The sequence below is a fragment of the Alosa pseudoharengus genome, unplaced genomic scaffold (assembly GCF_046254945.1).
Source record: "Alosa pseudoharengus isolate Yale_2024_CS ecotype anadromous, Long Island Sound unplaced genomic scaffold, YU_APseudo_1.1 YU_APseudo_1.1_scf_4, whole genome shotgun sequence".
NCBI classification, from domain to species: Eukaryota; Metazoa; Chordata; class Actinopteri; order Clupeiformes; family Clupeidae; genus Alosa; species Alosa pseudoharengus.
Window position 1 is genome coordinate 13,343,261 of NW_027468774.1, and position 14,312 is coordinate 13,357,572.

The following is a 14,312-nucleotide window of genomic DNA, read 5'->3' on the forward strand; positions in this document are numbered from 1 at the left end:
GTGTGTCATCATAATCATAATATATATTAACCTGAGAAATTTCAGACCATTCATTTTAAGCAAAGAACATTTCTGATACACTTTTTGGTTGGCCAGATGGTGGCGCTATGTTAGGCATGGAAATTACACATGTGAATATCATCACAATAATGATATCCATTTTTTTTGTAAACGTTCAGATCAATCACTTAAGGCATTTTCCATTTCTGGCACATTTCCTGCTTGACCAGGTGGTGGCGCTATGCCAAGCAGGCCCATTGGGTGTCAGAATATCATCATAATCATAATATCTATTAACCTGAGAAGTTTCAGACCATTCATTCAATGCAATGTGACTTTATGACACATTTCCTGTTTATAGGGTGAGATATTAAAATCATGACATATTACAACATATCAAAAATCCCTTCGCAATTTAACACCAGCAACATCTTGGCATCATATTTGCCAAATTTCACATGAATCTGACAAATTGTCTAGGAGGAGTATGTTAAAATTGACCATGTGACATCAGTGTAATTGCCATTCTTTCTGTTGCCAGGTGGTGGCGCTATGCAAAATATGCATTATGGGCATGTGAATATCATCACTCCCATGGTATTCAAAGACCTGTGAAATTTAAAACATTTCAAGCCATGCATGGTGAATTAAGAGACATTTATTGTTAACGTGGAAGGGTATTAAAATTCATAGTTTCGCCATTTCGTCAAATTACAACATATCAAAAAAAGCTTCACAATTTAGAATCAGAAGCATATTGGCATCATGTATACCAACTTTCACATGAATCGGATCAATCGTCTAGGAGGAGTACATTAAAATTGATCGATCATGTCCACAATGCACAAAATCCCAATTACCTCACTTCCTGTGGGCGTGGCTAATGGCATGTTAATACAAAAGTTGATTGTTTTTGGGAGTTACACACACCCACCAAATTTGGTGTGTGTATCTAAAACTATATTCCAACCACAAGTCACAGTGACATAAGGGGGCGCTATGGAGTTCCTGGGCCAAGCCCAGTGCCAAGGCTTTTCCCCTGTGTATTCATGGTACCTCTTGACGTGTGTGCCAAATTTCATGCGTTTTCACCGATGGGAAGAACGTCTTCTGGCATCACAATTCATCACATTTTAGTCCGCACAAAATCCCAAATACCTCACTTCCTGTTGGGCGTGGCTAATGCATTGTACATACGAAAGTTGTTCATCTTGGGGAGATACACATACCTACCGAATTTGATGCGTCTAGCTGAAAGTATGTGCCAACCACTGCCTCAATCACCTAAGGGGGCGCTACTGAGTCCCTGGGCCACGCCCAGGGCCAAGCTCTTGTACCTAACTGCTTTGCGTGACACCTGATATGTGTGCCAAATTTCAAGCGTTTTCGACCATGTTAACCACCTCAAAAAAGGAAAACGCTCTGAGACAAAGTTAATATAATAATAATAATAATCCTTACAAAAACAATAGGGCCTTGCGCCCTTCGGTGCTCGGGCCCTAATAACAAAATAACTTCATATAGCTGGACTTACCCCACGTTTACGATTTTTTTGTCTGTTTTTGTGGCAAAGCATGTTTATAATCCAACGCTATCGTGTGTTTCTCTATGGCAAAGCATGTTCATAATTCGTTTTTGAGATCCTAGCTAATTCCTGCATGACATCCAATTCAAGGCTCACATTGCATCCCAATTTGTTCAACAAAGAAACCCCTCTTTTGCCTCTACTTTGTTCATGGCAATGCAGTAAAAAGATGTTGTAGAGAATCATTATGAGTGCATACACCATGCACTCAAAATTATATTTTGTGAGATACATGTCAAAATATAAGAATTTTTATAATACGCTTTTTGTATTTTTATTATTTAACATAATAACCTAATAGTAATATAACATAATGGTGATAACACTTGTCGGTAGGGCCCCCTTGGAATTTTTGCTTGGGGCCCCCACAGACCCTAGAATCGCCTCTGTGTAAGGCTGCGTGTACCAATCCGCTTGGAGCTCCAGTGGAATTTTGATTTAAGACGAGAATTCTCGGTCTAACCGTTGATGTGCTGTGAGGTCGGCAATAGGCACCCATCAGCCCAATACACGAATACATGTACCGTTCCACCCCTAGTGTGTGCGTACCAGCCATCAGCCCTTGCATACCGTCTGAAAGGAGAGAGATGGCACAGACATGCTCCCACGGATGAGAATTGCGTTGGGCCGCTCACAGGTTTACACGTGTATGAACAATGAGAGAGACTGGTAAAGCAATGGTAATATTACGAGAAACCAAGATTAAGCCAAGAGTATTGGCATGGCATATGAGATGAGAGATATGTAATTGGTGGGTGAATTAACAATTTTTAAATCAGTAAGCTTAAAAGGTAAATGTGACCAATATCACTTAAGTTGAATACAAGTAAAACTCAGGTAGGTAAACATACTGTAACATACACACAAATCCAACTATTGCTCACACAAAATGCAAAATGCCTCATATCTAATGCAAAAACACGTTCTTACATTATCTGACTCAATTTTTCAGCTACTGAAGCAAATCACATCTAGACCATAACTTTTGTGAATATTTTATTGAATAAATGACATTCATTATTAGTTGTATTTACATTAAAACATTTTTAATAATAGTTTTCCCTGTACTTTATCAAGACTTTGTTTGTATGTTAATCTCTCCACCTATGTCCGCACTGAGCATTACAACATTTGTAGAAGGTGGTCATTGGTTCATCAGCTGATCTAGTTTGGATCTGCATGAAGTAAGCCCTTGGATGTTCACACTTTGGACATTTTTCTAAAAAAGAGCCAAAAGAGATCATGACTGTGATACAGTGACCGCATACTTGAAGCATACTGAAAACACAAAAACACACCACAACATACCTGCCGTGGAATCAACATTTTCCCATGCTGCAGCTCCTCCAAGCACGTCATCAACCTCTTTTAGCTTTGGATATTTTCTGTTGTTTACCTATAATTACAAAACCACAAGGCCCGAGACAGCATCAATCAACAAAATGTGTACTACAACCCTGTCCCTTTCCACTTCAGCCTTTCTTGGCTATGAAAGTAACAATGTGAATGTACAAAAAATGTATAGTATAAGTATATATACTCTTTTGATCCCGTGAGGGAAATTTGGTCTCTGCATTTATCCCAATCCGTGAATTAGTGAAACACACACAGCACACAGTGTACACACAGTGAGGTGAAGCACACACTAATCCCGGCGCAGTGAGCAGCCTGCATGAACCGCAGCGCTCGGGAAGCAGTGAGGGGTTAGGTGCCTTGCTCAAGGGCACTTCAGCTGTGCCTACTGGTCGGGGTTCAAAATTATTTCATACATTTTCCTAGGGGGGACACCCCCGGACCCTCACATACAGTTAAGAACAAAATTATTCATACCCCTGGCAAATACTGATTTAAAGTTGATTTTCTCTTGACCAATATGTTTGTTTTGACTAAAAATGACACAACCTTGTGGTTGTAAGACTGTAGAATGTAAGAATGTGGTAGAAAAAGTGTTTTTGTCTTTAACATTTTTATAAAAAATAGTGTGTCAATTTATTCATACCCTTTTTTAACAATCACTGGAAACATCTTTATTTGCACAACTTTCAAAATGGTTCATATAATACCTACCAAGCTTCTCCATGTCTCCACAATGATTCTAGACCGCACCTTTTCAGCAGCAAAACGGGTTTTGAGGCAGGAACGATTATTTGCCATCACTCTGGCCTCGTGCTCACTTTTTGACGGATTGAGGTCTGGACTATGGCTAGGCCACTCTAAAATGTTGATATCTGTTAACCATTTCTTGCCTTTTTTGGCTGTATGTTTTGGATCATTGTGTGGTTTAATGGTCAAATGCCACCTATTGTGGCAGGTCTCTCGGCACACTGCCTGATCTTTTCCTCTAGAATCTTAATGTAGCCTCTTGTTTTAGTGTTACCGTTTACTCTGAGAAACTCACCAGGGGCCCGTTGCACAATAGTAGAATTAAGACATCCAGGACAAGTTACTGAGCTAAGCTCAATGAATCTAAAACAAGAGTGTCCAGGCTTAATTGGTTGCACACAAAGACCAAGCCAGGATGAGCAGACACGGATTCATCAAGCCAGGTGAAACATATCCTTGATAAGTGCGCGCTCACGGCTCCCTCAAATTGACCCCGCCACCGATCACAGATTCACCATGGCAACTAGAGAGTCTTCATTGCTTCTTCTACCGTGTAAAGTAAGCGAAGCTTTTTCACAACAGCAACAAACAGCAACACCTCTGTTTAGGAGAATATTGCAACTAGTGTCGCGACCACCACGCGCGAGTATAAATGGTTACATCACATGGTGACATCACATTGTCGCACGACAGGTCGGAAATGGCGAGTATGTAAAAGACATAATTGTAAAGAAAGGCAACACCGCCACAGTGATGAAGCAAAGCAATCTTCACTAATGACGACAGTGGTCATCTGGTGAGGGACCAATATGTCTTAAATTAGTCAATATGCGTACTTTAAATTTAAGTTAAATATGTCCTGCAGTGGCAGAGGAATTTGGATTTTTGTTCTTCTCTGTGATCCTAATATTCCATCATTTTATATATAGCCTTATAGTCTATGGGAAACTGTAAATTATCTAATGATTGCAACATCATCTCAAAATCATCATTTATCCAAAATGATTGAAAAATTAATGATCACAAACGTTTAAATAATGACAGTGGTGGGTCTAGTTATATACACTGCTCAAAATAAATAAGGGAACACTTTTTCATAGGAGTATAGCATCAAGTCTATCAAACTTGTAAGCTATTGGTCTGGCCAGTTACGTAACAGAGGTGGTTGTGAATCAGTTTCACAAAAAGTTTCGCATTTGGGTATGGTCAGTGTCACTACTGGTAGCATAAGCCAGTACCTGGAGCCTACAAAGGTTACACAGGTAGTCCAACTCCTCCAGAATGGCACACCAATACATTCCATTGCCAGGACTTCTGTGTCTCCCAGCACAGTCTCAAAAGGAGATTCCTGGAGACAGGCAGTTGCTTTAAGAGAGCTGGGCAGTGTGGTAGAAGATCCTTTACCCAGCAGCAGGACAAGTATCTGCTCCTTTGTGCAAGGAGGAACAGTAGGAGCCCTGTCAGAGCCCTACAAAATGACCTCCAGCAGGCTACTGGTGTGAATATCTCTGACCACATTGTCAGAAACAGACTTCATGAGGGTGGCCTGAGGACCCGATGGCCTCTAGAGGGACCTGTGCTCACTGCCCAGCACTGTGGAGCTCAATTGGCATTTGCCATAAAATACAAAATTGGCCGGTCCGCCATTGTGTGCTTTTCACAGATGAGAGCAGGTTCACCCTGAGCACATGTGACAGACGTGAAAGGGTCTGGAGATGTTGTGGAGAATGTTATGCTGCCTGCAACATCATTTAGCATGGCCGATTTGGTGGTGGGTCAGTGATGGTCTGGGGAGGCATACCCTTGGAGGGACGCAGACCTCTATGGGCAAAACAACAGCACCCTCACTGCTCTTAGGTATCGGGATGAATCTTCAGACACATTGGCTGACCCTGTACTGGTGCAGAGGCCCCTGGTGCTCAACAATGGCTGGCCACATGTGGCGAGAGTGTGCAGGCAGTTCCTGGAAGATGAAGGAATTGATAGCATTGACTGTCCCCCACACTTCCCTGACTTAAATCCAGTCGAACAGTCTTGGACATTGTGTTTTGGTCCATCCATCTGATGTGTTTTCAAAGTGTTCCTTTCATTTTTTTGAGCAGTGTATGATAACAATGTGTAATAAATCTTCTCACCCCCACAATCGAAATAGACATGGCGTCATTTGGGTTTAATGCTTTCTTTTTTATGCCAATCGCAGGCCATGTCCCTGGGTCAAATAAAAAATCCAGCGAAGGCTAAATTCTTTGTCCAGGTGTGCCCATATAAAGGTTAAGCTGAGTTGTGCATGTTTGGAGAAGAGTGATCCATGATCAGCATACTGTACATGATGACCAAGTGATCCATTTTGGGATGGGGTGAAAATTTCAACCACCAAAATACCATCCCCAAAGTGGAGAATAGCTATAAAAAATATATTAGTTTTGGGTGTTTTTCAGACAAAGGGACCTAGTGAACTTCTCAAAGTAAACGGTAACACTAAAACAAGGGGGGTCATTCCACGTCAATTGAACCAGGGCCCACGCACGTAGGTCTCAAAAAAATCTGAAAAAATTACCAGGTGTAACTACCCATGTTACCCAGGAGACACACTGTAAAATTACTCTATGTAAGATCAATACTTTCCAAGATACAGCCAGTTTTACAGGGGGAGGGGGGTGTCGATTTTGGTCGGCCTCTTTTTTTTGTCAAAGTTCACAAGCCCACAGCGCAAGAACTAAACCATGTAGGAGGCTCAAATGTTGCATGCTGGTACATAAATAGGAATAGTATGTAGCAAAATCGTCATGTTTGGTCTGGATAATCCTGCATGGTCATAGCTGTCCCTCAAAGTTGATACAAATTTTATTGGAGTTTTTGGCTGGGCTCTGTTTAGGCCTTCAGAAGACATATTTGTACTCAGCATAGGCTCTTGATTTATTTTCCTTACTGAGATAAGTAGAAACACTCACAAAAAAACAATGAACAGAAAATAAATTCCTTCAGGGTCTGAACAGCAGACCTTACAAGTCTGAAAAATCATTTTGGTTCTCATTTTCAGAGCACCCACCTTGTGGGAATTAGGGGTGGGCGATATGGACAAAAAATAATATCTCGATATTTTTTGTGATTTTGACGATAACGATAATTAGTCCATCCTTTAAAAAAAAAAATGTAGAAGTCTGAATTACTTTACAGCTCATAATTTATGAATAGCATCAATACAATAATAACCAATAACCTATTCTGTGACTTTTTAACCAAATCAACCAATGCATTGTCACTCTGACACATTTCCAATTTTACCCACTTGTGTGGCAGTGGCATGGTCTAGCCAGCTACATTAAAGAAGATGACTAGGCCTAACAGTTTCCCAAGAGAAAGTCTGAAGCTGAAGTTCCTTTCAAAAACCTTTACTTAGGATTCACTGTAAAACTAAGCAGACCAACAGAGTACATAAGTTATTTCCTTCGATGTTTTGTTTTAAGAGAAATCATGTAGGCTAGCATTCCAAGTTACAGAATAGAAACTAATGCGTTAGCTTATGGCTAATGTATATGAGAAATCCCATAGAGATGCTAACGGTTAGCATAATCGATACACGTAGATATTTAGAGCGAACTTCAGTTCATTTACAAAAGGGTTACATGAGAAGAGTTCTTTGTTTACAACTGACTATTAAAATACTCAAAGGCAAATGTTTTCTCTCCATATAATACCATGTAGGAAAAAATGTGACTCATTAATGCTACGTGAACAGAAGTAGCTGCACAAAATCCCAAGTAGGTTACGTCTGGATCTCGCTACACAAAATAAACATTAGGCCTGCGTGTGACAACGTGGACCCACTAGCGATCATGTGACACTTGCTCTGCTGCAACGGGGCTTCTCTTGCATACACCTCCTGGATTTAGTGATAGTATGGGGTTTCAATGCGTGATTTTGAGTGTTTTTTTCCCCATAAGTAATTTAAATACTCGATAATGTAAATTTGCACATCGTTAAAACAACAATCACGATATTATCGCAGACGATGTATATCGCCCACCCCTATTCCTGACTCAAAACCTGGATTGCTCTTAAAAAGGTACAGTCCTGAATGGAGCCAAGCAGTGGCGGAGCTAGGGGGTGGCTTAGGGGGCTTAAGCCCCGAATCTTTTTTCAAAAGCCCCGAATCTTTTTTTAGTCTTTTAAATTCCCGGCAACTCTTATTTCCAATATAACTTCCCCTCGGTTTCTCTATAAATGTCACAAAATGCTCTATTACTGAGGAAATATATCCCTTATTTTCAAAGCCCAATATTGAAAAATAATTTGACTTGCTACACAATCTATGCCAGGTCTCTGGGCTATCCGCTATGGTGATTTCAATGGTTAGATTGATTTGTTTAGATCCAGTGAAAATGCTGCCTTGACAACGCTACGTCATGGCTTCAGTGTTCCAAAAAGCCTCTGTCAGAAGTCTGTCACTTTTACAGTCTGTGATAAAACACTTTGTGTACATGTTGTTGAAACGTTATGGATATTAGAACGTTTTTCAAAAGACCACCCAGCAACGTTCAAGCAACAGCATCGCCCAGTGAACTGACGGATGGTGTTGTTTCAGGTTGGTGATTTCACGTTAAGAGCGTTCAGTCAGTTAGGCAGGCTAACGTTAGGCTACTTGGCTAGCTCCCTAAATGCTTAACGTTAACGTTAAAGGTCCTCGTTCGTCGGCGGAAAAGGCAAATTCAGTACTCTCATAGGCTAGCTAAGCCTACTGCAGAATAAGAAATTCCAGCTCCCAAAACAAAGTGATCCTCGAAATTAGGCTACACTGTTTTGAAATGTCAGAAAAACCCATTAACAGTTAGGCCTATCTGCCCATGTCAACTTTTCAGTTGCTGCACAAAAGAATGTTAACTGTTAGCCTACCTTAAAACCTTGTTGATATCCTATCCACCACCACAGATCTTATAATCCAAGAGTCCACATAAATATTGAAGTCATGTTATGTTGTTTTGGCTGCCTAACTAATTATTAACTAAAAAAAAAAAACATTACAATGATATATTGAGAGGAAAGGGCCCTTTCCATAAGTGTGTTAATCAAGCACCATGCAGTCTGCATTCATAATCTAGGTGCTTGATTTTATGCACCTGTGTAAAGGGACCTGATGAAACCTATGAATAATCTTGCTAAATTACAAAATTAATATAATTTAGAAACGCCTATGTCAAGATGATACAAGGAAGTTTAGTCACATGCATATAGTTACTGGAAGTAAGAAATGCAGTGAAATGTCAAAGATGATAATGCATTCCTTCTAAAATACCCTTGTATCATGATGACTGGCCATACTGTAATTATATCATAATATTATGTATATTATAGTATAAGATATTCTATATATTTGTCACACAGATGAGATCAGGGAAGAGGAAGCTTCACAGCAAGGGACAGCAGGGGCAACAACAGGATATTTAGGGACTCCAGAAAGTGACCAAATCAGGGAAGATGAAGATGAAACTTCAGAGCAAGGGGCAGCAGGTGGAACAGCAGGGTGTGATTTAGGGACTCCAGAAAGTGGCCCAAAGCAGGTTCTTCTCCCACAATATCCCTTCAGTCAGTTTGGAGCTCAACAAAGAGCATTCAACAAAAATTGGTTTGAGCAGTTTAAATGGCTGGAGTACTCTGTAGCCAGAAACTCAGCATTTTGCTTTTCATGTCGCATCTTTGGAAAGCAGAACATCCGAACCAACAAGGATGCCTTCAGTGGCTCTGGGTTTTCCAATTGGAAAAGGGCTTTGGATACCTTCAGAGAGCATGAGAAGAGCACCCTCCATATGTCCACCATGACCTGCTGGCATAGCTTTAAAACCACTAAAATACAGGGTGATGTCATTGAACAGCTTAAAACAGCTAGTGTAGCAGAGATCTCAGAAAGGCGGCAATACCTTCGCCGAATTTCAGCTCTAACCAAGATTCTCGGAAAGCAAGGTATCCCATTCCGAGGGCATGATGAGCAGGAGTCAAGCCAGAATCAAGGCAACTTTCTTGAATTCATGAAGTTCCTTAAATAATTTGATCCATTCTTGCAAAGCTATACTCCCCCTTCACATAGCACCTATCTCTCTCATTTTTCCCAAAATGAAATGATTAGGATTGTTTCACAAGAGATCACAGGAAGCATAGTTAACCAAATTAAAGCAGCCAAAATGTATGCTGTAATGGCAGATAAGGCCAGAGATAGACACACAGAGCAGCTTGCGGTCTGTGTGCGTTTTGTGACGCAAGAAGGCAGAGTTAAGGAATCTTTCCTTGGGCTACAGAAACTGCAGGGGTTTGATGCAAAGTCTATAACAGATGCCATTGAGGGACTGTTACAGTCGTGCACCTAGGGTGATCTGCTGTGTGTTGCCCAGTCCTATGGTGGTGCATCTGTCATGAGTGGAGCAGTGGGGGGGGTGCAGGCCCGCTTTAGAGAGCGACACCCTGAAGCAGTGTATGTGCACTGCTATGCACACGAGCTGAACCTTGTCCTGTGTTATACATGCAAGGCAATCCCAGAAGCCTCTGCATTCTTTGAGCTTTTGGAGAGTGTGTACACTTTTTTTTAGCAATTCCCTGGTGAACTACAACAAGTTTATGGAAATCCAAAAACAGCTTGGATTAGGGTCATTGAACTTATACACCTCTCCACAACAAGATGGGCATGCCAGGTGAGGTCAGTCAATGCTGTCCTGAAATCCCTCCCTGCCATTTTAACATGCCTCAACACAATGGACACAACCTTGGCTCTAGGCATCCGGTCAAAGCTCTGTAGACCAAAGATGCTCTTCATGCTGGTGATGTTCTCCAAACTCCTCGGCATAACTGAAGGTCTGCAGATATCTACAGGGGGAGAGTATTGACTTGGGCAAAGCTGTCCAGTACAAGATGGCAGTCCTTCAAACGTTGACGGAGCTCAGAACAGAAGCTAGTGCTGAAGGTGTTCAAGAGGGCCATGGCCTTATGTGAGGAAAACGACATCCAGATCCCTGTTGCTCCCAGGCAAAAGCAAAAAAGATTTGAAGGTTTTGTAGTGGAGTCAGCCTGTGGGTCAACATCAAACCTGACAGGCTCAGATGACCTCAGACATCATATTTTTTTATCCGTGCCTGGACAGGATGTTACAGGAGCTCACCCAACGGTTTTCAGGTGTGGGAGAAGAGCTTATGTCAGGTATTCAAGCCTGCAACCCAACCTCAGAGACCTTTCTCTGTGAAGATGCTCTCATTAGCCTTGCCAGCCATTACCAGATTCAATTAAGGTCAGAAGAACTCCTGGTGGCTAAAAGTTTCATCAAGAGAAAGATGGAGAAAGAGGCTATCCCTGACACGGCCACTGTATTCCAAATGCTGGATGCAGATATGTTTCCCACCCTGAAGGCTGTGTTCCAAGTTGCCCTGACAATTCCAGTCAACAGCTGCAGCTGTGAACGCTCTTTCAGTGCCTTACGGCGTCTTCACACATGGTTAAGGAGCACTATGGGCCAAGACAGACTCAATGACCTGGCCGTTATGTCAATTGAAAAGGAGCATCTGGATTCCACAAGTCATGATGTTATTGACAGATTTGCTCAATTGAAGACACGTCGGTAAAGCCTTATGTTGCCACCTCAGTAGAAACACACCAATAGAAAACGAGAAAACGCTTTTGTCAGTTCTTTATGATAGCATGTGTCCAAGAAAGGCATGTAAAATCATATGTTATGCTACATTTGACATAAATTACATTTTTTGTGTCTTTGCATTAAATAATAATGCATTTTGCTACTACTTCCTCTGTCTATCTTTTTCAAATGTTGGGCCACACTAAGACAGATTTAGTTTTAATGTTTCAAGGCAGCAGGAGGAAGAGATCATTTGGTGGATCAAGGTGTACAATGATGAAACCAGTAGTAACTAAGCCTTCTTTGTATGATGACTTGACAAACCCTAATCTAGTGATCTGAGGTAATTTGTACTAGCTAACAATGCATTACTCAGCTTATACTACCACCTAGTGGATAATAAATGCAACAGCATGAATAGCCTAATACTAATACAAAATCCATATAGGCTAAGCTTGTTTATTATATAACTACATAAGATGAACCTGATTCCATCACCACATGTTAAATGCCAAAACATCTGTAATCCTCATCTAAGCCCTTCTACAACCAGTGAGTCGCCTGCTAGTGAGAGTTTTATGGTTATGGGATTTGGCAGACACTTTTGTCTAAAGTGACATACAAATAAAAACAATACATTGGTAAAATGAATAGTGAAAGTTTTAAAATGTTTGTAAGACTACATTAAGGAGAATAGCAATAATAAACAATAATGTCATATCAAACAATAGCCTAATGAAAATAAACAAATACTATAATATACAAACCATAAGAAACACTTAATTAACTAAGGACATGCTAAACAGATATGAACAGATATTGCCTCTTGAAAGACCCAAAACTATAATTTTACACAGTGTAGTGCCAGTCAGATACCTTGAATCTGTTGAATGTTAGTTTCACATTTTTTAAGTCTCAATGTGTCTATTAGTTTACACAAAATTAACCAGAAGTCATTATTTAAGGGGTTATTTTAAAAAAAAAATTAAATGGGCTAAGCCCCGAATGTTTACAATGTCTGGCTCCGCCCCTGGAGCCAAGAGGCTTGGTAGTGTTATATGAACTATTTTGAGAGCTGTGAATGCAAATAAAGATGTTTCTATTGATTATTTTAAAAGGGTATGAATAATTTTGGACTTGCCATTTTTCATAAAAATTTTTAAAAAAGATGAAAACGCTTGGGTCATTCCGAAAACAGCCAATATCGGGGTATCATGCACATGACACCTCTCAGATTTTGCTGAAAAGCGGTGAATATATGCCTTATGTTACCAAACAAAGGAATCTGAAGTTTCAGGTCAATATCTCAAACGGTTTGCCTGTGGCATCCATTTGAATTTCGGGTGCCACGGCCCTAATTGACACATTGGAATTTCACATTTCATCTTTTGCCATTTTTGGAAGCCCATAACGTCTGTTCGAATAGGTAGAGGGCTGGAAACTGGTGTAGTATTTCATTGTAGCCTGTACTACGCAATTCTGGAGGAATCAACATTCCTTACTGTTTGGGTGAGAGGTGGGTCACCAAAGTTGAAGCACCACAATTAATGATCATATTTAATCTAAACAGGATTATTTGTTATATGTGGGACGTCTCCAGCACTGCGACGCATGCAACTGTGGAGCAGTCACTGACCACATGACGCTGGGACACAAAAAGCTGTGCCTTCGAGTTGACATCGCTGGTCTTTAGGTTACCTCAAACACGAACATCTAACTTACAGACGTTTGTGAAATATTAAAAACCATCGGAAAAAGTATTGAACCTGACAGCACTAATTCGCAATGCGATTCAGCAATTAATCAGCATGCGTAAAACACACGTGCGTGTGTGCTTGTTGAATCTTCCAAGTGTCCAAGTTACACATTAAAACGTAGACTACGCTTACCTTTCTAGTAATATTGTGCACGTAAGGACATGTGTTGCAGGCGAACCTGTAGCATCTCTGTCCCTCCTCAACAATTAGCACATTCCCACAAGTTGGACAAAACAGAAGCATCCTCGTTTCAATAAGTAAGCATTCAGGTTGTTAATCCAGAAATAATAATTTGCCCGTTTCTAGCTTCTTCTTCTTCTTTTTGAGTTTTATGGCGGGTGGCAACCCCGTTTCTAGCTATATGAATTGCTTTCATATATACAAGAACACCAAAGATTGTTGAGCCTACTCAGTGATGAAACTTCCGTTCTTAGTAGGCTACCACACTCTACTGCCACTTAGTGGGCTGGAGTGCAGAACGTTGAACTTTGATGTCTTTTTTTTTAGATTTTTTAAATTAACAAATGCCGAAACTGCTCCTATAGTTTACTAGAAGAACTCAGACGACCTAGGCCTACCACAAAGAACACTGTTAGAGTCAATTTTGTAATATTTACTGAATAATAGGCTAATAGGCCTAAGCACTGTCGTCCTCTTCCAGATTCTGTCATTCTGTTTTTTTCCACTACACTGCCTTGACGAGCACAAACTCAATGAGAGAGAGTGCTCGGTGGTAGTGGGGGAGGGGCATGAGAGTTGTAAACATTAACAATTTTGGCTAAGTCCATTCAATTAGTCAAACTTGCCAACTGCAGCTTTAAGTGATTATCTAATGAATCAGGTAAATTGGGACAAAAAAAACCCAGTATTTGTTTGAAAGTATTTGTGATCTACCAAAAAGTGTCCCAAATTACCTGACTTCACCCTATGCAAAATCACCATGTAGCATGATCTCACTCTCACAACAAATATGCAACATTACACAAAACATAAAATCAAAATCCCATCTGTCAGGCTACCCAGAGTTTTAATTTCAAACCCTTTTATCTGAAATCTGCAGCTATAGGTTACATTTATGTTGGTGTGATAAAGCATAATGGGTATTGAGCTCTATGATTTGGGAAATTTGTGTATAACCTTCATGCAGATATTCGGTGACCCTAGCCTATTTAACCAAGACACATAGACCTAGTCCTAAAACTTACTGCAGTATCTGATGCTAATATATATTGCACAAAAACAAATCATGGAACCT

At 40.5% G+C, this 14,312-nt stretch overlaps 1 protein-coding gene across 1 annotated transcript; it reads right to left on the reverse strand.

The window, feature by feature from the left end:
* Nucleotides 1-2,568: 2,568 nt before the first annotated feature.
* On the reverse strand, nucleotides 2,569-13,461 carry polr3k (polymerase (RNA) III (DNA directed) polypeptide K). The gene is made up of 3 exons (XM_076264889.1): nucleotides 13,190-13,461; nucleotides 2,894-2,981; nucleotides 2,569-2,804 (listed from the first exon to the last, which is right to left on the reverse strand). Exons 1-3 carry the CDS (start codon nucleotides 13,298-13,300, stop codon nucleotides 2,677-2,679), a joined length of 327 nt encoding a protein of 108 aa, XP_076121004.1. The 5' UTR covers nucleotides 13,301-13,461; the 3' UTR covers nucleotides 2,569-2,676.
* Between the last annotated feature and the right edge of the window lie 851 nt (nucleotides 13,462-14,312).

Bases quoted from the DNA above. Each gene is read 5' to 3' on its own strand.
- polr3k (XM_076264889.1), bottom strand. From the start codon at position 13,300: ATGCTTCTGTTTTGTCCAACTTGTGGGAATGTGCTAATTGTTGAGGAG. The intron at 2,982-13,189 runs GTAAGCGTAGTC...TTGTAATTATAG, and splicing joins TGCACAATATTACTAGAAAG to GTAAACAACAGAAAATATCC. The intron at 2,805-2,893 runs GTATGTTGTGGT...GCTCTTTTTTAG, and splicing joins AAATGTTGATTCCACGGCAG to AAAAATGTCCAAAGTGTGAA.